The sequence below is a fragment of the Gambusia affinis genome, linkage group LG19, assembly GCF_019740435.1.
Source record: "Gambusia affinis linkage group LG19, SWU_Gaff_1.0, whole genome shotgun sequence".
Classification (NCBI taxonomy): Eukaryota; Metazoa; Chordata; class Actinopteri; order Cyprinodontiformes; family Poeciliidae; genus Gambusia; species Gambusia affinis.
The window spans coordinates 19,665,961-19,691,437 of NC_057886.1; the positions used below are offsets into that span (position 1 = coordinate 19,665,961).

General features: G+C 37.4%; 1 protein-coding gene across 2 annotated transcripts in view; it reads right to left on the reverse strand.

Annotated features, from left to right (window-relative positions):
- col5a3a (collagen, type V, alpha 3a) overlaps window positions 1-25,075 on the reverse strand; it is a 49,122-nt gene extending 24,047 nt beyond the window's left edge. The window contains exons 1-15 of one of the 2 annotated variants that reach the window (XM_044099600.1): window positions 24,824-25,075; window positions 15,296-15,460; window positions 14,752-14,965; window positions 14,325-14,487; window positions 7,784-7,906; window positions 5,218-5,415; window positions 4,151-4,270; window positions 3,950-4,063; window positions 3,800-3,853; window positions 3,648-3,689; window positions 2,462-2,524; window positions 818-892; window positions 579-662; window positions 378-434; window positions 39-92 (exon numbers count right to left, since the gene is read on the reverse strand). In XM_044099600.1, coding sequence (XP_043955535.1) covers window positions 39-92; window positions 378-434; window positions 579-662; window positions 818-892; window positions 2,462-2,524; window positions 3,648-3,689; window positions 3,800-3,853; window positions 3,950-4,063; window positions 4,151-4,270; window positions 5,218-5,415; window positions 7,784-7,906; window positions 14,325-14,487; window positions 14,752-14,965; window positions 15,296-15,460; window positions 24,824-24,908 — 1,611 coding nt within the window. In that variant the 5' untranslated portion in view covers window positions 24,909-25,075. Of the gene's footprint in view, window positions 1-38; window positions 93-377; window positions 435-578; window positions 663-817; window positions 893-2,461; window positions 2,525-3,647; window positions 3,690-3,799; window positions 3,854-3,949; window positions 4,064-4,150; window positions 4,271-5,016; window positions 5,416-7,783; window positions 7,907-14,324; window positions 14,488-14,751; window positions 14,966-15,295; window positions 15,461-24,823 lie in introns of both variants that reach the window. The other variant, XM_044099599.1, reaches the window with a different exon arrangement.
- Between the last annotated feature and the right edge of the window lie 402 nt (window positions 25,076-25,477).

Consider the following 25,477-nt stretch of genomic DNA (forward strand, 5'->3'; position numbering starts at 1 on the left):
TATAATGGAAGTGCAGAGTAAGGTAGAGAAAACAGTACAGTGGGGCCGTTGTCTCCTCTGTCTCCTTTCAGCCCAGATGGACCTGGAAGACCCTACAAAATGAAACATATGTTCCCTTTTACTTGACAAGCCAAACACTGTACAATCACAACAATCAAAATTAACCCCGGTTAAGAAAAAATTTAAATTATACAGTTACAGGTTTTCAGACATAAATATAAACAATCAGTGAGTGTGTATTTTGTCGGGGTTAGAGATACAATGACAGAGAGAAAAGAGTGTCTAGAGTTTGAAGCTGGAGATAAATCGTGCACCCTTAATGTTAGAAGATAGGCAAGGCATTGGGGTTTAGTTTAAATTTGATCTGAGTCACTTACCACTGGGCCTGGTCGCCCTGTAAGACCCAGTGGACCTGGAGGCCCCTTGAGTGACAGCTGAAAGAAAAACATATTTATCTATTATGTTACATTAACCCAAACGAAATACTTCAAATTTTATATGGAAGGAAACTATCAAAATATAGCAAAAAGACAATGTGATCATCAGTGATCTTTTATCGTGACACCAGTGAGGGGAACCTTGGTTTGTTGCAGGATAGCTTGTGCCTGTGCCTCTTGGGGAGACACTACTGGCCCCTTCTGTGAATCACCTCCAAAGTGGAACTGTTGGCAGTAAAAGGAGAAATCCCAACGCTGAATTCCCAAATGTAAATGAAGCTCAGTCACACAGCACCCCCTTGTGGTCATGCCAATATAAAACATTATGGGAAAAAAGATGTGTGTTTTCCCATGCATTTTGGTGTGCAACAAGATCTTACTGGCAGCATTAGCAGGGTTCCTGGAGGACCCGGGATCCCATCAACCCCAGGAAGACCAGGGCGTCCTTGGGGACCCTAAAACAAGAGGACGGAAAAAGCATCAGCGATTGTGCCTCCTGTTATGGGGAGCCAACTATCTTCTGAAAACAGAAAGTAATTATGCATATGATACTATTTGTATTTGAAGGGATAGACCTTTATAATCTTGGGGGGTAGAATTTGGCAAATACTACTCAGAGTTAGGTTAAATCTCCAGGAAATTAATGTAAGGACATGGTTGGAAAAGAGCTCACTTTAGCAGATGTTTAGTCCCATCTGCCAATGCAGATCTGAACAGCCTAGATTTCAGTGACTGCTCATTTGTATTCATGCATAGAAACTGGTGTGGGAGATAAGGAAATGATGTTGTGAGTCATGATAGCTATTTCTCTGAGGTTTTACGTGGACAGGCCTGTGTTAGCTTCTTTTTTGAAAAAAATCCATGCAAGAATCTGCACATTTGACCTCTGAAGTAATAGATCAGTGTTAGATGTGTATTTTATCATATAACAGAAATATTTTTAATCAAATTGAGTATGGGAAAAATATTTGTGATTATTGACTCATTAATTTTCTGCTACCTCTTTAACAATTTTATTTAGACAAAGCTATGCTTTGGATAATATGTCAAGTAAAAAATATATAATTTGGGGTGACAGCACACAAACCGCCTTTCTTCACTTGGGGAGGACAGCATCTTTATCAGGGCTGTCCTCCCCAAGGAGATGTCTGTCATCCATTGAAGTTTTGCAAACAGAGCCTTGGAGTTACAGGTTCCCCAGTCGATGTTGGCTGCTGTTCTTTTCCCATGGGTTTGCCGATGCAAACAAGATCATAGAAGACATCTCAACTTTCAAGCTAGCCTGTGTGAGACCCACATTACTACTGCAAACCATTGCTTTTGTTTCCAGGACCTGAGCTGAAAAGGAGATTCTGGATGCAGCTGCTTTCACCACCAGCTTCTAAGAGGAAACAAACCCCTGACCAAGCCCTACAACCCATTCAAACCAGAGCGGAGTCAGCCATGTTGTAAGTATCTTTTGCATTTATATGTTGTTTTTGCATTAAAAACTTAAGAGCTGTTCAGAATGGAGCAGGTTGTGCATGCTGTGGCTAACACTTCCATAGATTTTGGATTGTTAGGACTTAATTCTAGGGAGTTTTTTAATCACCAAATAGTCTACCGAGGTTGAGCTCATCTCTTTTTATGGATCTTGTCCTTCATCTTCTTGCACTATGTTGTATAAAGTAGCAATAAAACGTTTCAAAAATGTCCCTTTTTAAGCTAACTCTAGCTAAGCTATATATATGGTGACAATGAGGTCACACTGATAAGAGCCAGTATTCCTGAGTGTGATGAAGAAGAATTAGCCTTCAATCACACTAAGTTCAGTTTATTCAGTTATCTTAAGTCACAATGATAAAATAGAAAATATGTAGTATTTTTATTCCAATCACATAGATTTGATGTCAATAATTTACTGTCCTAATTTATTCCAGTTAGGCTACAAAATAAGACAGTCAAGTTCAGTTTATTAGTCTCCCCTTTAAAAGGTGAATCTCACCTTTATCTCTCTTTGTCACAGAACTGTGAGTCACACTCACCAGATCACCTGGATCTCCCCTGGGTCCTGGAGGGCCTGTTGGTCCAGCTGACCCAGGAAGTCCCTGTAAACAGAACAGTACTTTGCCAAGAACTAACAAACATGGCTATGTTGCAACATAAACTTTACTTGAACAATAAATGTTTTTGATTCTCCAAGTGCTTAAAAGACTTTTGTAAAATTCTCCTGCTCAGGTAATTTATGATGGTGCACCAATTTCCTCATAATCTGTGCAAGGGCACCTCAATGAATTTAAGTTTAATGTTTATGTATTTCTGAAATTCAATTTAAAAAGTGATATATTATAAAGATTCATCACACAAATAGCTAAACATTTCAAGCATTTATTGCTAATGTTTTTGTCTTTCAATTCACAAAAACCAAAAAGCTATTTCTCAAAGCACCACAATGTTGCATAAGACAAATAAAATATATAGGTCTCACTAAGCCACACCTCAACCACAGACAATGATAGAAACACCTTATCTGAGTTTGTTGCCCAGTTGTCTACAATTCCAGTAACATTTTAAATAAAATGTTAAATTTAATTTGTAAATTAAAGTCCCATAGTTCAGAAGAGGAGTGGAGATACACAAAATACAAGTGGGTTGAGGTGCTCAGTGTGACATTATGATGACAGTCTGTGATTATTTGTGGAGCCATGCACTCTGCCGGTGTTGGTCCACTATATTTTATTAAGCCCAATGTCAGCACAGCTGTCCAACAGAAAATTTTAGAGCACTTCATGCTTCCATCTATTGAAACTGTTTGAAATAAATCCCTGTGTGTAAAGTATATATAATAAGTTTATATTTTTATAAAATATTTGAACTTTTTAATTAAACTAATTAATTCAATTCAGGAGCTGAATTGCTATTTTTATAGCAATAATTCACAACAAAGTATTGTCTTGGAGGACAATAATTGGGGTCATATCAGTTCAATGTCACTTACATTCTAATTGATCCATCCTATCAATTGGATAGGTAGGATCAATAATGTAATTCATTATTCAAATCAGTTTAAAAAGTGTTAAAGAAACTCAACAGATTGTGTCGATTCATTGACTTGCTGTATTCCTGCCTCCTTAATGATTATTTTTTTTAATGCATTTTCATGTGAAACATTTTTGATTTGTCATTAAGTTATAATAATTTTGATGCAGTTGTTTAATATCTGTGTCTTACCTCTAGGCCTGGTGGACCTGGGGGTCCTTCCACTAAGAAACCCTAGAAACAAACAAACTGCATGTAATGTAGATTCAGAAAATACAGTATTCTTCACTTGCACACATAATTGGAACTGCTTTACTATTAAATTGAACCCTCTAGCACCTCACCGGTTCAATAATAGCTGGTTCTCCTTTCTGGCCTTTCTCTGCTCTGAGCATAGCCTGTAGTGAAGAAACAATAGATACAAATTTCTATAAATGACTCAAAGGAAGCAAGAAAAAAAAAACATAACTTTCCAATTTAAGCACCAGATTTACCTCAACATCCATTGTCTCAGCTCTTTCCCGCTCCGCAAAGTCAAAGTCATCTTCATATATTTCATATTCTTCATACTGTGTGTCGTTCAAAAAATCTTCGTATTCAAGAATATGCTGAAACGTTAGGAACTTGTTAGTGAATGAATTCATCAGCGTTTTTATAAAATAAAATTTTATTGCATTTTATGTGATTTGTCCTACCTCGTAATCAGTAATATTCGGAACCACAGTTACTGTAGAAACTGAGAGGTTTTCGTGTAAATTTTCATAAATGTCGTCTTCATACTCCACCACCAGAGGTGTGTTCACTGCTGTGATTTCCTGCAGGCCAGCACACAGTTTCAAATGAGTCATCAAGAAGGCAAACCAGAGAGCACTGAGACCTCTCTGAGAGACGCAGTGGCTCCCTGCAAAGGCAAATCTTTAAAGAACAATGAATGTTAGGGAAAAAGGGTGATTTCATTAAAATGTGTTGGATAACATTTTAATGAAACACAGGTGTGCAGTTAATTAAAACACAGAAGTGTAATTAGCTGATAGACTAGATCAGATTCATGTGACAACTGGAAGAGACTGACAGAAAACAGTGGGAACAGAAACACGTCACTCGACAAGCTGGAAATAAACATGGAGGAGTCATACAAAATATTTTTTATTAGAGAGAGAAGTTAAAACCTGGTAGTATTATCATAAGTCGTTGTGGCATGTCCTTAATTAGCCGCCATCCAAGCACAGAATTCATTTTGAGTGAACTTTAAGATACGTAATTACTGAGAAGAAAGTTTAGATTTGTGTCTGTGTTTTCCAAAATTACAAATAGACAATCAGTAAAGATTAAACACTTTTTTTTTTTGTTTGTTTGTTAATTAGGATGCAATACCCGAATTTGCTGGATGAAGATGAAGATTAGGTGATGAGTAGGATGGTGCTGGTTAGTTGTGATAAGCAACTCGAGTGATAAGAAGAGGAAGAGGTGTTCACTACGGTTAGCAGGGCAGTGTCTGGTTAGAACCACAAATGGTTGGAGGGTATTAGAGTGGATAACATCTACTGATAGATTTGTCTACCTCCTTGGTAAGCTTTGATACAGGCAGTATACTAGGCGGCACCACGGTGGGGCCTTCAGGGATGAAGTCAGATTTATGGGTTGGCATCCCTGTGGTGGTTTGGTTAGTGGGGAGAAGAGTTTCAAAGTCGCCCTCAGTTTGTGGTAGTTCTGTGGGCTGGAAATGTTCCTGAGGCTGAAACTCAGCAGGTGTTGTAGTTACTCTGAGAAAGTCTTCCTCTAGATCCTCCTCTTCATGCTTCTTCTTTCTCGACCCCTTTTTGCCCTTTCCCTTGCCTTTGCGTTTTCCTTTAGAGCTTTTGTGCCTCTTCTTTTTGTTTTTTTTGCCTCTCCTGTCCTCCTTAGAGAGCTCACTTGGTTCAGTTGGTTGGTCACTATGCATCAACTCAAGATGGGAGTTCTATTATCAAATGTTGAATTGGAGAGCAGAAGCCAAAGTGGAAAATAGAAAAACAAAAAACAAATAGTATGGTAAATAAATAACAACAAAGCTCTGTTCATGCCATCCTTTGTTGATGAAAAACATATGGAACAAATTATTAACCTGCAAACTTACTAAAACAACCAGAGAAACAAAAACAGACCCTCGTGGTAACCTTTATGTTACCACGAGGGAACTGAAGAGATTTAAAGGTCAGGTAGAAACAGGAAATCTGTTGATATAAAAACTTAGTCATTCACTCCATAAATCTGACCTTTACAAAGAGTTGCAAAAAGAAAGCTATTGTTTAAAGGAAACCATAAAAAGTCCTGTTTACATTTTGCCACAAGCCATACAGCTAACATGTGGAATCATGTGCTCTGGTTAAATGGGACCAAAATGTAACTTTTTTGTCATTGTAAAGAGCTATTTGTGGAAGAAAACTTTGACTGCACATTTCTGTTCTCACCATTCTCATTGTGGAACATGATAGTAAAGCCAGATGTTTGGATCGGAAGATGAAACAGGAAACCTGAAGATTTGTTTTCTTCCAGCAGGACGACAACACTAAACAATGGCGTGGTTTAGATCAAAGTATTTGATTCATGTTTTGGAATGACACAATTAAAACCTAGTGCTAAACCTAAATAAAGACTTGCAAATTTGATGTTCAGAGATGTTTTTCCTCCAATCTGACTGAGTTTGAGCAACGTTCCAAAAAAGAGGGCCGAATGCAGAACAGAGGCATACACCCAAAAGACTTGCAGTTATTATAGCAGCAAAAAGGAGTTGCTGCTGACTCAGTGCCTCTGAATACAAATGCACAAGAAATCTTCAGATTTTACCTGTAACAAAAAAGCTTTTTATACCAATTTCTGCTTCACTTTAAGTTGGTTTGTCACATTACATTCAATAAAGCCCTCTGAAGCTTGTTTCTGCAGTGTGAAAAATATGTGCTAAAGTTTATATTTATTATCATCATATGCAGTGGATTACTTTCAAAGACTTTGTGTATGATCCAACAAATGTTAAAACTATTATTGGTCCTGAAAAAGTTTGTCCCTTTACTGAGAGATCTGATGCATGTCACTTATCTGAATGGCCTGCGCCTGAAAATCCTGCTGAAGGCAAAACCTGTGAAATGTGACATGTAACATAATTTTGATCTGCTGGTAAACATGGTCAGTGAGTGAGAGTGTGATGGGAAGTAGGTCAGTCTGGTGAGAGATGTGGACACGCTCTGGATTAAGAGCTTCTCATTCAGCTGTATTTATAAGAAAGGCAGCTGTGTGACTACCAAGATGGCCTCATTCGTCATTCCTTCGTCGATGACCAGCCACATTGTGCGCCATTCATTTATTTAATTATTTCTATGTACAAAACATGAGCTGAATTAAACTATGTGCTTCCTGAAACCCGTCCACATGCACAGCTGCATCTTTTCCTTTTATCTCTTTCATTTATCATCACAAAACCACATATAATCATCTTTATCCCTGATAAAATCTTTTTTTTTTCTTTTATGCCTCAAGGAAAGAATGAGCTGTTGAGTCATTTGCTTCTGGCTTTCTGTACAGATGTGTGGTCGGATGTGTGTTCTTTTTGGCTTTCCTTTCCTGTTTTCGTGTTTCAGTGTGAGAGTGTGAGCTGCCAAAAGTGCACCTGATATTAGAAATGCTTCCATGCTGGCTGTATTTCAAAACAAGCCTCAACAGCTGGTGTATTCCCTCTTTATCTCAGTACAGTTTCTTTGCACACACACTTTGCAACACACAACTGTGTCTAATGATAAGCTAATACTTTTTCTGAGTAGTTTTATGATATGCAGGATTCACCAAACCCTTTTCAATAGCCAAGGGGACTTGGAGCCAGATGCAATAATCAGAAGCCTGCAATGTCTCTTAAATCATATTATAAAAATCATGACCTCTAAACATCCAGTAAAATAACTTGATAATACAGGAAATTCAGAATACAGTTCAAAATAAAAAAAATAAAAAACGCTCATATTTCACTAATAGGTGTTACGAGATATAAAGAGCCACAACGTCTTAGAGAAAATGTAATTCAAACAAAAAACTTCAAAATTTCTAGATTAATTTCACATTTTACTAGAAAGAACTTGTATATTCTAACACGGTGAATTCAGAAATGTGCATGGAAAATCTCAGACGTTTACTAAGATTTTAAAGTCAAACATGACACAAATAAATATTACCAAAGTGTAAGTGGTACATTTGGGTTCTTTTCCTTGCAAATCTTGCAAATATGTGAAATTAATCTAGAGCTAAACTGTGCAAACATAGCCTTTTCTGATTAGCATTGCTAGGTCTCTTGCAGTACTGACCTCCTGCTGGTCCAGAGTTTGACTGTTGTATGGCAGAGCAAAGTCACAATCTGGTATGAAGTTCACACAGTAGTTGGCAGCAGCCTGGGGGTTATCCACAACCATCAGCTGCTGAACATCTCCCTGAAATCAAGAAATCAAAAATGAATGCTCTCTTTAAACAAGTGATAAACAAAATTGCTACAAAGTGAAGAACCATTTTCGAAACACCTTAAGAATGGGCTGGTAATCATTTGGCTAAATTAAAGTGTCAGACTGATAAAAGTGATAGCATGGACACTGACATTTGCTCGTAGTTCTCCTATAACCCCAAGAGGGCGTTCTTTTTTGTGCAAGAAACAGTCGAAAAGCTTTCTCTCACCCCCCCTGTCAGGACCTTTAATTTCCCATTGTGCCCTCCAGGCATAATGCCAGAGCATATTTACAAACATGGACAAAGACAGCACTGCTGCAGCCTGCAGCTCTGAGCCCACAGGCTCCACTCACTTTAGCATCTGCACACTCCATATCTCCTTATAAGAATACTGAATTCTCTGTGGCATTTAAAAGTCTAGAAGAATTTTTTTATTTATGCTGTGAAAGAACATTAGGTTACATCTCAAGTAATAATTGATCAAGGACAATAGTAAATTTGATGCTTCATACAGCAATGTTACAAGAAATACCACTAAAAAAAAGTATTTGCTCTGTTATGGATTTCATTTGTTGTTTTGTTGCACTTAAATGTTTCATATCGTCAAACAAATTAGAGCAAGTATCCAAGACAATTAACATGAATAAATACAAAATGTAGTTTCTAATGATATTTAAATTATTTTAAGGGGGGAAAAGCTATTCTAACTAACCTGGCCCTTTGTGAAAAAAACTGCAATTTTATCCGTGTTAAATCATGATTTAACTCTGATGAATAAGATACTTTGGAAAGCTGAGTTAAATTTTACAAGTCATAATCAAACCTGATTACTGTTAGACTGTATAATGAACATGTAACCCTAAATAAACCTGGGAGAAAACTTGAAATTAGCCGGGGGGTCTAATAGACATGAATCACCTCAGCAAGTTTTCCAAGTCCTGAAACTTTGACAGATATTTTAAAGTATCAGTATTACAGGACCTGGACATCTTAATTTTAGAGTTTCATCATAAAAACAAAAGAGGAAAAAAAAATCCTATATATTTAATATGCTGTAGTTTAATAGTGCATTCTATTTTCACTTAGAAGTTCAAAGTTCCAAGTTTGAATTGAACAATTAACAGAAATGACACTGTAGTTTCAAATCTGATTCAGAAAATTGGTAGTTTCTAACTTACAAAAACCTAAAAATCCAATGTGGCAGCCATGTTTTAAACCCTCGAAAGACTTAGCATCAAAAACTTTCTATTTGTACTTCTGATGATTTCTCATAAAATCTGTCTTTTTGAGTACTATGCAATGTGCTGCAGTAAATATGTACCTATAGAGTTTTAGTTCAGAAGATGCAGAGAAATACATAGTTGTTAGCTTGCACTGCTAACAGTAGTCAGTGATTTGTTTTCCTAAGAAATAAATCAGTTTTTTAGGAAAAGGAAAATGGTTCCTTTGAATTTGATGTCAAATCCAGATTCAAGTTCTAATATCAAAGGTAAGTGGCACTATAGTTTAAATGTTCCCCTGCTTTGAAACACCTGATCCAGCTGATTGTAGCAAGGAAACACCTAAAACATTCAGTGCTGTGTGCCTTGGGGTCCAGGGTTTGGAAACACTGATCTAGCTCAGTGTTCATGATTCAACATCAGAAAACAGACTGGGTAAAACTGGCATTCATGGAGTTTCATCTGCTGTAAAATATCTTGACAATCTCCACAACATTCTGACACATATTGTGTGCACTAACAAGCCGAAGCTGTAACTTTTAGCAAGTTGTTCATCTCTCTACATTTAGCATTAAACTAGCAAAGCATTTCACAAACAAGCATCACACCAAAAGTCAATCATGGGAGTTGTAGAGAGATACATTGTGGGTTCTTTTAATGGGACTCCATTAAGACCAGTGCAATTTACCACAATAGATTGAACCATAAAATATTATTAATACCAGTTGTTTACACCAAGTGTGACAAAAACAGATATAAAATTTAGGGGGTAATAAAATTTTCATACATTATGCTATGTTGGTTTGGATGCCTATTTTCTGACATTAATATTTATTTTATGACCTGAAAGATTTAAGTGTGAAAAGAAATTAAAAAACAGGATGGAGAATCAGGGATGAATACTTTTTCACAGCTTTGTGAAATCCAGATTAGTTTCTGAATTCAATTGTAAAATAATTATTGGGAAAATGTTAAAAAGTAAAAATCAAAAGGTCACATTGCTTGCTGTTTGACAGCAGTATATTCGTGAAAAGAGTCACACCCTTTGTAAGCATAACTGTCAGGTGAAATGATAAACTGGGACGGCTGGGCAGGAATGCGGGATAAATTATATTTGATTGAAACCTTGATATTGTTTTAATTAATGTCCCATTGTAATCTCTTTAACTGGATTTGGCAGCCATAGGTCAAATCAATTCAAAGTAATAACATCACTGTTTCACAACACCTGAAGCAGCTCAAGACAACCTTTGTCAGCAAAATATGATCATGCATAGTCTTAACTGCAGAGCAAAAGGATAAGCCTAGTATTGACTATTCAAACTGCAATTTAGGCTTTCAAAACATCAAACATAAAAGGAGTACTTATGCAATTATTCTTCCTGTTTTGGCCACAAGCCAGATCCAGGGAAATAAAATGATGGCACTCAAAGGTGAGAGACAAAGGAGTAAGAAAAGCAAATGGGAGCTAATTCTAACGAATCCAATCACAATTTGAAATCAAAGGAAATCCTCATCTGCACTTTTCTTGTGCTTTAACCCCTCTAGAAAAGCACAAGTCACACAGCTAATGTGCTCCATGCTCTGTTTAGGACTCAGTTGTTGTTTTTTTTTTGTTGTTGTTGTTTTTTTTTTTTGCAAACACTATGTTGTTTTTTTATCCATTGCCTCCCTAAAAGCCTGCAATCATATTTACCCATCTCAGAAGAAACTGAACTCTCAGTGAGAATGAGCAGTGAACCCTTCTGACATGCCTTAATCAGATCAGGAAATAATCGCTTCCTGCACAATATGTGGATAAAATAACAAGAGTTAAACTTTTATTTTTGCTTAAGTTGCAACAATTGCTACATCTAAAAAGCTGACAACCATTTTGAATATGTTTTTGATGGTGCAAACATCACATTTGCTACACAGCATTATGCACTGTAATAGTTGTTTCAACATGCCCAGCACACTAGGCCAATAATTCTCTTATTGCTTGTACTGTTTGAAACAGAATGAATCCAAATTTCCCAAAACAATGCAATCCAGGTTTGGATCTTATCTTCACAGTCCGTGTTCTGGAGGCATACAGCAGCCAAAACTAAAACACAGCAGGGCCAAATTGATGTTTACTTTACTGCAATTCCACACAAAAATACTGAGTTTGTGTAGCCGTTTGTAGGCAATCTGGAAGCAATAGGCGGACCACAGTCCCCATGCTCCCACGCTAAGGTCCCATGATGGGAGAACTGGGCCAGAACATTGGCCACCTCCCCAGAACCAGGGCCTGGGAACAGAGGCCCAGAGGTCAGCCTGCTTAACTTCTCTCCCTGTGGTACCAGCCTCACCCAATATATAGAACTCTGCTGTTGAAATACAACATAAAAATTAAAAGAATGCACAATTTAATTTAAAACACCAAAACACAGAGACCAGTAAAGGGGTCCTTTAATTTAGGATTATTTATATATATATATATATATATATATATATATATATATATATATATATATATATATATATATATATATATATATATATATATATATATATTTGACCTCAAAATGTTTATTGACTAACATAAAGGATGATTTGGATGACACATAAGACAGATTGACTTTAATGTATTAGTCATAACCACAAATCGGATGTGATCATCATCATGACTCTTTGCATAAGATGATAAATTAGGGCATCAGAGTGTTTTTGGATCAAAGCCAAAAATTAAGAGGTCTTGGTTGCTTTTGAAAAGGGAAATTTATGCTGCCCACAAGGAGACACATTTCCCAACTGGGATTTAAAGTAATTACATAAACTGGAAAGCTGCAGTCACTGTATACGAGGGAAGGGGGTGGAGGTGAGGGGAACAGTGTGGTGTGCCCTTATTTAACCTCAGATAGCTGAGGTTAAATAAAGCCACAAATGGTAAGATGTTAATTTTTGGGCAAAGTTAAAAGTGAAGTGTTGACAATGCATAAATACCCAAAAAGCTTCATAAGAAGACAATATCCAAAAAAAGAGAAAGAAACTAATAAAAATGTATCAAACAAGGAAACGTCTGTTTGCAAATAAGTATTCTGATCTAAAAAAAATTTCAAGAATTTCTATTCCTTTGTTGTCATTGCAACTAAGAATAAAAAAAACTCCCCCTGCACATTCACAAACCTTTTAACAGGTACAGAATCTTATCTTATGCCTCTCTATCTTCCATTTTCTTCTGTACTCCATTAGGAGGACTCTGAGCCCTGAGGACATGGAAGGGGAAGGAGCTTGAGCTGATCTCAATTTCATGCTGTTGGTTAGAGATTTAGTTGGGCTTCATTGGGAATGACAATGGAGAAGGTTGAGTATTATCATGGGAAGCACAGAGAATGACTGACAGTAAAGGTTACAGCAGTGGAAAGGGGAACTGGTGAGACTCTCAGAGTTTGATTTGATACTCCCGGAGTGAGCTTTGCTGCATATTAATACATATGTGGCCATTCATGTTAATGTAAAAAGCCTGCCTGTTTCATTTTGCAGAAATCCCTTAAATAGTAGAGATTAAGCTATTTATCATTACAGTCACACTACCAAGATTTCCCACATGCAAAGTCAGATCTTTAAATTAATTCTAGCATTATTTTTTTGGCATTGCTATGAAAATTAAACTGGACAAGTTACCATTTTCCTCCTTAAACATAATATTTTCTTCTGACAGTCACCTTTTCTTTACAGTAACAATTGACAAACAACTCATATGTCACCCAAAATCTACAAAATTATCTTAAAAAACTGTTTAAAGCCTCAACTTGATTCAATTTTGTCATTTTATAACCACAAACGTTTATGCACCTTACTGTGATTTTGTGTGATAGTATGGTGTGACTGTAAACTGTTAGGAAAAGAACACATGATTTAATTTTTTTTATAAATTAAAAAAAATGACGGTTCTCTTAAAGCTGCAAGTCTATTTTCAATTACCAAGATCACTCTGTAATTAGTGTAGCACTTTCCCACTTTCCCTCTTCCTGATGAAGAAAAGCAAAGCATCCACAGAGTGTCAACTGGTATCTATCATGTGTAAAAGTGGCAATTGTATATTCTGGGTGATGCGTAGCTCTAGTTCTGTCCATAAAAGAGCATTCAGCATATAAACCAAAGAGTTCAATCTTGAAATTTGTTTAAAAGTGTAACAAATGTATTTGTTACACTTTAGATAAGCTCCGCTTTTGCTTTTCATCGTCTTTCTTATTGCCACACTTCCAAAAAGGCCACATTTCTGCAGCACACCATTAATAGAACCCATGCAGCTCCTCCCAAATTACCATGGGCCTGTACTCTGCTTAATTCTCTCTTTGCTCAAGCCGTGAGTTTTTAACAACATGTCTGGTGTGTTGTTTGGTCTTCAAGAAGCTTTTTGGTCACTGATCTTCTCAAGCAAATATCTGAGATCACCACAAAACACCTGTATTTAAATACTTAGATTATATTACAAATCTGCATTATGATTACTAATTTAGGTGACTTCTTAAGGCAACTGGTTACACTGGGACGGGTATTAATTTAAAAAGGCGCTGACTACAATTCTTTTTTTTTTATAAAACTTTTTAAAAAGCATGTGTTGAATCCTTTCCACTTCCAAATTATCCATTACCCTGTGCAGATATATTGGGTATATATTTTATTTTTTAGAAATAAAAAGTGTCATTTTGTGGTTTTAATGTGACATAATGTAAAAACAAATCCCAAAAGACAATTTTAAAACCACATTATGTTTGTAGCACTTTAGATAAGCTCCACTCCATCTGGTTGCTTTTTAAAACAACACTGACAGGTTTCCAAATGAAAGAATAAAATAGGTCATGCATGATCACCAGGAAGTCCCCTACTGAGCCTTGTCATCTAATATAGACTATATAATCCCAGCAGAATAAGCTTCTCACACATATGCAGCACAAAAATAAGAGACGTAAAGTTTTAGACAATTTCTTTTGTTTAAACCACCACAAAAATTCACTCAGAACACAGAACTGCTGCTGCATAGAGAGTCACAGCACACAATACAATCCCATTGTTTATTCTTAGTATCTGCCAAACCAGATCTGCTGAGAAGAGATCTAAACATACTAGGGGGAAAAAAGCAATAGTGTAACCATGAGTCTGACCCTGAAATCAACTGTTTTCATCTGTTTTGTGGTCATGCGCTTTCAAAATCTTGTACCTCAAAAACTTCTTCATCCAGCAGCCGTGTTCCAAAAACAATAACTCCCTCAGTGCTGACCACAGCATCGTCCCCCCGTTGCAGATCCACAGTTTCCACCTTCTGGCAGTCCAAGTAAAGGGTCACAGTCTTGTCGAGAACGCTGTAGGCTATCCTGTGCCATCTGAAACACCAACCAGAAAAAATTAACACAGGTTAGTCTTGAAGGAAGAGTTTGTTTGTTTATGTCCATAGAAGATGCCCAATTTATCCCAAGTCTTTAACATCTCTTGCAAAGCATTTAGACAAGACAATTTGATTATGACTCTCATGTTGAGTTTGGTTAAGATTAATAGAATTAACACATGACATCAAACTAACAGCTTAGTTCTGTCAGATCACTTGGTGTCATATTTAACAGGGATGATAAGGCCTTCATACTACCCACTTTCCATCTGCTGTGTTGATCTTCCTGAAAATAGGATACTGTTGTGGAGTGGGCTGCCCATGCTGGTCTTCGTACACAAAGACAGGGGACCGACCCACCTCGAGCCCCACCTGCTGCACCCCTTGGTCATCATACACTGAAAAAAGGAAGAACTGGGAGCCCTTTTTAGCTCTCACGGTAGCCATCAGGGAGAAATTCTCAGGAAAAGTGGAATCTGCAGGTGGAGGAGCAGAGAGGAGAGTTGTTAAGAAATGAAGAGCGGGGCGCAACAGGGAGCACGCATTTCATCACCTGCTGGGAAGGACCTGGATAAGGATAATGATGAAAAATATTAACCATGAAAAGACGGAGTGTAAAAGTGGGAGAAGTAGGTGAGGTTCTGTCACATATATTATGCTTTACAGAATCATCATTCGCACATATTTTGTACATCTTAATGTTTTCAGACATTAAAGGAAATGATTGAGAACTCCATGGCTGACATGGATTAAGAGGATTTTCTGTGTGTTGTCATATAGAAGGGGGAAAAAAGTCTAGACAGTACCATGGAATAGCTGTTTAGTGGGAGTGCTGAGCTGGATCTTTTTGATCCTGTAAGCCAGGTCGGTCTCCTCCGTGCCCCTCCTGCTAGTGCAGAAACCAGCCTCCAAGGAAACCCCCTCCATGTTCTCTGACAGCCCGAGAACCCGCAAAACATCAACAGGATCAGCTGTGAATGGAAACCAAGAGAAAATGAACCATCTGTCTATGGTAATAAAGGAGTCTGAGAAAACATGGATTTATTTCGTGCTCTCACACTCGTAAATTCAGCCATTTCAAACAACTTAATGCATTTTAATAAATTATGTCTTGCTTTCTGTTAGTCCCTCCATCTAACATTGCATGAAAAAAAATGTACAAAACACTTTAAGACAGAATGAAACTTGCAGCATACCGGAGAATGCTTTTATCTTGTCAGTTCAAAACTACAATTCTGCCTTTGCGACAACCTGCTTTTTTGTCTGGCTCAGCTAAATACTAGTTGTTACTTGTTTGATGAGCAGGACTTATTGTGGCTGGTAACTGGTTTTAATGTGTGGTGCCTTCCTGCTTCCTGCGAGTCAAAAAAAGATGAGGTCCCCTGCGATGTGGTGGCAGGTGGTCCGGCTTCTGTGGATGTTATTATAGCATAAGAGGTGGTACCCAGACTAACCTGTAATTCTGCGGCAGTACAGCTGACAGCTGACACCTGCACTGATCCCCCTGTGCCAGCCAACAATGACACATCTGGATTCCAATTAAAGGAATCTAAACCAGTCATCCTCAGTTTTACATGCCACAAACAAATAAAGGAATGAGTTGTTGTTTTTTTTTCATTTTGTATTTTTTGCAGGCCCAATAACATAACAGTTATTTAAATGCATTTTCTGAACCATAGATGATAAAATAATGATTATTACAGTAACTTTATCCCCTGCAGATAAAGGCTTCCATCAAGATGACAGCTTCCCTCCTTGCAATGAGCCAGTGTTTTATTTGCAATCCGCTGCTCATGTTATTAGATGTCTGCTGATAAAGTGCTGTCGTGAGCATTAGCCAGGATCAGAGCTTTGTGTGCAGCCAGTCTCCCACCAGCTGCTACAGAGCGTGGCTCAGCACTTTGCATTCCAAGCATCTGAAATGAGGATCCTAAACCCAAATTGCCTCCTGAAACTCCCGCTGCTCAGAGTTTGCCTTTTATTCTTCTCGTTAATTAAACATGTGGGGAGAGTTTACTATTGCCCAGACACCGCTCGGAGAAAAACACAACATTACATTTTATGGCTTTATTTATTTGCAAAGCAGACTCCGTCTTTTTTTTTTTCCCCAAACGTTTTTAACAGCTCTAACGCCCTTAGCAACTTCACATTAGAGGTTGTTGATAGATAAGGCAATAAATTATAACTATGTTCAATAATAGAAAACATGATCTGATGGGGCAAATGTTGACTACATAAAGAGTAATACACTCTGTTCAAATCAAATCATTACAGAAATAGCAGAAAATGGCAGAAACTAAAACATTTCTTTAGCTTGAACAGTAAAGTACTGTTTTAAAAGCTTCAGCTGCAAAATAATCAATTCAAGTAACATCATTTTAATCAAACTTATGTTTTATAAATATCCACATCATGCAATTTTGTACAAGACACCTGAGAAGTATCTTCTCCTGCAAACTTTTGCTGACAATTGAACCCAAAGTCCGGAGGCCTCAGTGTGATACACAGCAGAAGTTTTCTTCTTATATAATATATTTCTGCAGGAAGTCAGCATTTTGGTGACACTGGGAAATTTATTGACAACAAATGAAATATTTTGTGTGGGCTACTGTTTGCAGTCATGCAGCAGATGGGCCAAAAAAAACCTGCCAGGACAGCAGAAAAAGAGACAGCTTGGACTTTGTCGTAGGCCTTTCAGAGATTTCCTATAACTTTCACTTTAAGAGGTAAAGTGCTAATTCAGCAGTGGTTAAATATTGCATGTACTTATAAATACAGGAGTACATGCATTGCTCTGTTAGGCAGAGCAATGCTGATGAACTACTGAATGGACCAAGGATTTTTTTAACTACCTTGATCATTTTAAGTGCAACTATAAAGTTCATAATGCTTATCAAACCAAGAGCAGCTGGTTTTATTTGAACTGTTAAAGCAGTAAGTAAATAATTTGTCACACATAAATACAAAACAAACCTGTAACCTGATTTTTTTGTTACAAACAAAAATATATAGTACAGACCAAAACAACTGTGTGTACAAACGTTTGGTCTGTACTGTATATTATATTTTATTGGGACCAACAGAAAGTAGTGGAGGGGATTTCCAAAGCTTTCACAAATAAAAATCTAAATAGTGTTAGAATTCAATGAATATGGATACTTTTACAAGACACTGTACTGCCCAATAATTTTCATCAAATTTTCATAAAAGTCTATTTTGATATTCAATCATCTGCATTGCTGTTAAAGCACTTTAAATTTGCCGTGCCCTCCATATTACGTGATTGTTATTGTTCTTTTTCATTCTCATACTCACACTGTTCTTCAGTATGAGCATTTTGTCACTAAACTAAGAGTTATCTTTTCCTCTCCCCAAACATCAAAATCTAATTCAAGTCCAAAGCAATTAACAGAGAGGAAGATAAGTCATAAGGCCCTGATGTTTGGAACGTTGCTCCCTAGTGATGATCCTAAACAGAAGCAATATGGGGTTAATTAATTTAAAAGAAGCTGACCGCCAAACTATATCAGCACCTGACAAAGTTACTTTAATCTTATCTATTTGGACTATCCAACAAAGACATAAAGGTGTAAGTTTTGAATGTCACTGTTTTCTCCAATTGAGGGTGACAAAAGAGTGTTGACCTCTAACACTCATATATCAATAAATGAATAATAAAAATCTGTATCTAAGTCACAAAGAGATATCTGAAGCAAGCAGCAGACACTGTGTGTTTCCAACAAGTAGTCAGGATGACACCTGTAATTAGATTTGGATGGAATCATAAGACTCCAACAAACCAATGTGCAAAAACCTCGTTGGTTTGGGTGTGTGTGATGCTGAGAACCTGAATATAAAATATTCACCAGCCTGTGGAGAAGTCAGTCTTAAATCTGTTGATGCCATGTGAAAAGCTTATTAAAGAGCTTTACCCTTGTAAAATAAAAAATCCTATTCCACACAAGCATAAAAAAAAAGCCCAGAGAAATGAAAGGTTGCCTTCAGAAGTTTGGATATGTGCAGCCATCAGTGAAAGAATGCTATTGTTTCCATGCTTAAGATCCATTAAGTCAGTGGGAGTTATATAAATTCTAACAGCTTCTTTACCTTTCCTGCAGCACTGTCTGAACAAGTTTCAATCGCATCTCATTATTCTTTGTTGCAATGTCCTTACCTCCCTTTTCAACTTATGTCAATTCAGAGAAAGTTAGAAAGATTGATCAAGGATAAAAAAAAGATCAAAATCTTCAAAAGTTCAAGAATTCTACTGGTAAATAAGCTGTGCATGAAGCAACAGTGCTACGTGACTTAAATTTCACAAACTCTCCATGGACCAGGGTGTTTTTCCAACTACAGCAAATGTCAAAGTACTTGGGGAAGAGCTAAAACATCCAGCCTGCTCATAGATGTTTTTACAAAACATTCAAATACAGCAAATTGAATGCTGTGAGGATCCAGAAAATGCACATATAAAGCTGAAACAAACTTGCAGAGTCTTACTTTCTCTAAGCACGCTTTTTCTTCCCATTGTACTTTTATCTGGGAGATAACCACAACCGCCAAGTAGCATTGACATCCAAGCTTTATTAGACAGAGAATATTTGAGCAGTCTGTCTTACAGATTGCGTCCTGTTTCCAAGAACTAAAGAGTAAACACTCTTTATGTGTAGATCTTACGGTCCATTCTCTCTCTGCCCTGTAGCGACACAACTCAACACCATTTCAGTCATCTATGGACATAATGTGTGCTCTGTGATTCTAAAGCAAATGTCTCCAAAGACATTCTTCATGACTCACACCACCTACACTCCAAACCCTGCCTGAGAACACCCCTCTCTCATAGAGACAGTACTACACTGTCAACAGTGATTGTATTTGCGAACTGGGAGAAATTTAACAAAAAATGAAGCCAAGAGGAGATCTGCACACTTAAATATTCCCACCGTATCTTCGACCACACCCTGGAATGAGAGGAGGGAAAGAACTGACATTTACACTTTAAATTACACGAGATACTCAGATTAGATCAGCTGATGAAAAATACATGTTTGGATCAAGAAGAAATAAAAATCTGCTCAGTGAAATGAAATTGCCTGTAAGAAGTGCAGCAGAAAGAGAATGTATTCAAAAAAGGGTCCAAGGGCGCCAAGCTCTAAAAGATGGTGATTAACAATGAAAAATTGATGAAAGATCCAGTGCAAGTGGTTGAATAAATCTAGACACATTTTCTCTCAGGCACTGGGAAGAGATAATTTAATTAGAACAGGATGTGACCCCTTGTCTGGGTCACATCTGTGTGCAGACAAGAACACTGCAAGTTAAGAGGAACTAATACATGTAACACAGATTAAAAAGTAAAAACACAAATAATCTTGACAAACTGAGCACATGATCTGCATTAACTGTTTATATCTAGCTTGATTAAGTCAGCTGCAGGGGGGGAATAACACGGAGCATTTTGTCTTGTTAAAACTGCTTTTGAATCTCTGTTGCTTCATGTGTGGCACACACAATAAATGGGAGGAATTTTTTAAAAAGTATATTCTAAATATGAGAAATGTAGATTAAGCCATTTGTTTGGTATTGTTATTCAAATGTAGTGAAAAATTGCAGTGGAAATATTAAATGTTCATCTGTTTATGTGATAGATGAACATGTATTTGTTATTATCATTATCATCATTACTTTATCCAAACAGATCCATCTGTTTATTATGCATTTATTATAACGGCAGGGTCGCAAGGGGTGCTGGTGCCTATCTCCAGCAATTTAAATTCCAATTAAGTCAATTTAAAGACCAATTAAGATTTCATTGGTCTTTAAATCTGCATTAACTGTTTAAATAAGATTTAAAATCTCATTTGTCCTGGACAAAAACAGCACTAAAATACATAACACATAAGATTCTCCAAATGATGAAACATCAATGATCAACAAAATCTACATAAAAAGGAAGGAGTCATTTAACACATGTAAGAGTGTAGCCAAATAATTCATCAATCAAACATTTGCATTCAAATCTTTGACAATTTGAAAAGTTAAGCCTTTGCTTAAGGTCACTCAGAGAAACAAGTTTATTCATAAATAAGGGGCAAAATACTTGAATGCTTACAATGACAGCCACAAAAAGCATGTATGATAATCATATCCACTACTGAATGTGGGTCAGGGACTCTGTCGTGTTTTTAGAGCTAATAGTTCCACATTCATATCAGTTATCCTTTTGGTGTTGAAGCAAGATTTGTGAGGAATCTGGTTACATAAATCCTTCCAGTTCACATCAGCACCACATTCTTGAATCTCCTCAGATTTCCATGATCTTGTTTTGTTCCTCTGCATGATGAGCTGACAGGCCAATAGCTACTTGGCCCACAGAGAAAACACCTGCCCCTTAAGGCCCAGAACCAAACAGCCGCCCCTCAGAAAAACCCAGATTTAAACTTCTGGACATATGACGACGTACTTGAGCAATACGTGTGTCTTTTCTGTATGATTTCCGTTGCCTGTTTAATGTTAAAACTGCCTGACAATAGTTTATTTTACTCTAAATTGCTATAAAGGAATCACAACTTCTCACCAATAGGAAAAGAAGCACAAATTAACAGGTGATCAGACAGAGTTTCATACAAACCAGACAGAGACAGTAATAATTTTTCATTTCTTTGTAATATGCTTTAGAGTCATTGCCAGCAAAAACCCAAGATAAAATGTTGTCAATGCAACTGCTCCAAAAAGAAAGAAAATTCATCATTTCTGTCATTTTTAATCCTTGGTTGTTTCGACTCCACAATGTTTTATGGATAAAGTTGCTTCTGTTTTCAGCTCTAAAACAACTTGCTGTTTCCAAATGACTTTACCACCATGTGACCTGCTTACTTTTAGAAAAGTTTTTTTGCTACATTAAAAAAATAGCATCACCAAATATATTACAGGTACAGAAATTCTCATTATAAGGTATTTAAATATCTGGTATTAATTCCCACCCAATAGTTCGTCACAAAATGTGTATCGCAGACAGGGAGGTTGTTATAATGATACATCTGCAAAACATTGTGCAGCCCTATCAAAAACACATATTCAGACTATGGAAGGAAGCCTGAGTACCCAGAGAGAATACACACACACAGGGAGAAAGCTACATGAAGGGGGAAAAAACTGATGGAAGTTAAGCATGTTGTTTGTTGTTGTCACTTATTTGTTTGTGTTAATTTATTCATTAGTTTATTCAGAGTGTTATGGTGGAGAAGTTGGTAGCATAGTAATAGCTCAACAAGAAGAACTTGGAACTTGACTGCTTTAAATCCTATTCCTATTCATTTCCTGAGGAATGAATTTTTGTTTGTTAAGTCACATAACTGACCTATGATTCATTCCTGGATAAAAAAATGATAGTTCTTAAACTCATGAGAGGAATTACACATAACTTTAATAGTTAAGCTGAGCCTGTAGTCGCTCTTTCACAAGTAGATTGTCACAAGACACAATTTCCTCTCCTTTTCAACGGAGTTAATTAGAAATATGAAACATCAATTTCATGAAAGAGTGGTTTAGAACCAACAGTGTTCTATTTTGAAATAGCAATTTTCTGAACTCATCATAGTTTATTAGTCACAAATAAACTAAAAAATGAAGTATTCTGCTACCACCTTGTATTACTAATAGAGTGGTTGTTGGCTTGGCCATTTAGATAAGCAATCAGCAATTCTCACTGACTTCTGACTTGCAGGAACAAAGTCGGGTTTAATTCTAATCTTATATGCGAGTTGATCTGACGGTTGAGGTAAATGGTACTCAACACATTTCATGGCAAGATTTTCACCTTTTTTTTTTAAACAGCTTTTGTTCTCTTCTCATTAACGTTTCTGGAATATACCATCGCGATAAGGCAGAAAGACTAGACTGAACTGAGTGGAAAAGCAGCCAAAGAAAATGCCTGGCAAATAATAAATATGACTTTGAAAGATTATAAGAATGTCTGGCTTGTTGGAAGAAAACTAAAAATATACAGGTTCCAACCTTGTTTTCATAATCATGACCTCTACAGCAATGAGCTCTGGGTTTATAAACTTGAATAAAAACACTGATGACATAAAGGGACACTGCGTAGTAGAGAGATCCTCTGATGACTGCTCATTGCAATTCTACAGGAAGCATCTCCAACCAGTCCCACTGAAAGCTGCTTGGAGCTTTCAGTGATGAGAAGCTCAGAGCCGCAGGACCCTGAAGGGATAGGGACTTTCTGGAAGCCAGATGTGCATGGAATACTATAGATTGCAGTCCGGCGCCACAACGTGTTTAAGCATCACTTTTACATATTAAAGACTTGGGGGGGTTCCAAATAGTTTGGCTCATCAAAAGGTCGGAGAAGCAGTTTGATGTGAATCTTGCATAATCAGCAACTAGGCGCAGAGTTCGTCATATCTGACACTTCTGATGTTTAGTGTTTCCTGTAATGTTTCCAGTGAAATAAGATAGTCACACAATGAGGCCCAAAAATCCCTGTGTTCTGCATTTGAGCAGTGCCTAATTAAACTGGTCTTATAATTTGTTTTCAGTTGACATTAATTTGTTTTTTGATCAAAGGAAAGACTCTTGTTCTATGCATTAGGGAGTTTGATACTGGACAAGGAAGAGGACAGGATCAAACAGGACACAGTGGGGGGTCTGCATTATGTATGTTTCCCCTTGTTAGCGAAGGACAAGACAGGGCAGAAGTCATAGGAGGAAGAAAATATACACAAGGAGATAAGGCACGGAAAATAAACTCTCCTCATACTCAGATTCTGAATCCAAAGGAAACCTAACTCAAATGTGTGGAAGTAGAAGAACATGCGAATGTAACTGAAGTGAATTGTGCATGTGCAAGAATGTCACACTTCCTGTCTGTACATAAAACGCTCTCTCATGTCTCAAACACAGAGACGGCATATGCGAAAGCCTTCTTCTGCTGGAACATACACAGGTTGATGTCTAACATTAAAGAGACAAAAACATATTATCAACTGCAAGCACAAAAGCAAGGCCACAATCTCAACACAGCCACATGTGCTGTGCGCTTTGAAATCATCTCAGCCTCCGAGTGCACCAGACCCTCATTAGCTGTGGACACAGCAGCTACTGTGCCACTTGAATGTGATTAGGTCAGCTGGCTCATTTCCTCGTTCCATCACTTCATTTCAGCCAGTGAACAAGAAATACTGCCAGCTATAAAGTGTGTGTAAGCCATAGGTAAAGATAAAACATCTTTAAGTGATAACCATTCCTGCTGCTGAGAAGTGTCACTCCATTAGGGATCTCTGAGCAGCAGTATCTGTAAAGGAAGTGGTCTGCACCTCTTAAAAGCAAACATCAAACATCAATAGCCAAAGGCCATAGACCATAAGACTGGCAAACAGCAGTGAACCAAATGGCATATATAATACACAAACTATTGGATGTGTTTTTTAAGTGCAGTATGACAGTGATGGAGGAGCCCAAAGCTTTGTTCTCTTGCAGGTGTATTGCGGAAAATGAGTCCACTCTACCTTTACATGCAATGAAACTGGAGGTGCAGGATATTATATAAGGTACAGGCATTAAACTTGTCAAATATTTCCGTTTGTCAGAATTAACAGGAATATGGCGGCTGAGACTGCTAATGCTAAGCGCTTGAACATCAGACATTTGCAAGGACGGGATACATTAAACAGATCCATGACAGGAATGTTAATCTACTCAGTTCCTTGCGGTGTTCAGACATTCAGCTCGTTCTCAGACCGACGTTAAATCTTTTCGCGGTAAACCGACGCCGGTCGCAGGCAAACTCAAACATGACATCACAGCCTGCAGCCCACTGAGACGCAGAATGCTGACCCGACGCGGAAAGGGGCTCATTCAAATTCAAGCATTATAAATTATGTTGCATTAAAATGCAAATGTGGCAACACAAGCTCTTTTAATCACAGTATGTTCGTTGACCCGAGAATTTTTAACGAAATTAGTTATTTGCGCTGTTCTACGAAACTTTTGAGAGAAATTTGAGCCAATTTATTACCAACCGATATCAACTCTGCATAACAAGTTACAGCCTACAACACGTTCGCACCAGCCTCAAATTATTAAAAGCAGCTTTGCATACCAGATAGAAAGTTAAACTTGCAAATTGGCCTCCTCTGTTGGCCTAAAACCAAGTATTACTTCAGGGCAAAGTGAGACAAAGACATCCCCGCAAACAGAGAATGAAACTTGGATGAATTTTAGACTAGAACTGGAGGAACTTTGTATGTTTCTATGGCTCAATGATGTGATTTAGATTCATTCTTCTGGCACAGTACGTGGTTAATTTGATACTTTACCAGTTTGAGCCGTTGTTAGGTGAAGTAGGATAAAAATAAATAGCGGTATTCTTCTGCGCGACCTGCTCCTTATGAAGTGGTCCATCCTTTAGAGCGAGGACCCCGTCTGCCTCCGCGCCCAGAACTTTGTTGGCTGTTGCAGAACTTCTGTTTGTTAAAAACTACACGGCCATATGTGGGGGAAAATGCACTCGGTATTTCCACTTCCTTGATTGTTGGAGAAGATTTGTTGTGATGGATTCTCTTAGTTTCCCTGTGTGCCTCTCATTCAATCTCTCCCTCTCATCATCAATCCCACCCTCCGCTCTCCGCCTCTTCCCTCCCACAGGACGCAGGGATGAGCGGTGCGCCGGCGGAAAACCCCCCCTCATAAATCAGGTCTATTAGTTGAAGTAATTTGTTAGATCTCATATCTTTTGTCATTTCCACCAGAGGTGTTGCGCAGATTCATCTAAATAAATAAGGAAATTGTTGAAAAATGTATTTGTTTCAGTTTTAAAAGTGTGGATTCGAAACAAGCATTTATGTTTCAGCGTCTATTTTTAATCATTTTGAAAATAGTAACAGATAGAAGAATAATGTCTTGGCAGTTGTCCAGCAAACGATTCCTGACACACTAAGAAAATTCGGCAAGTCTCAAAAGTTCCTTGCCAG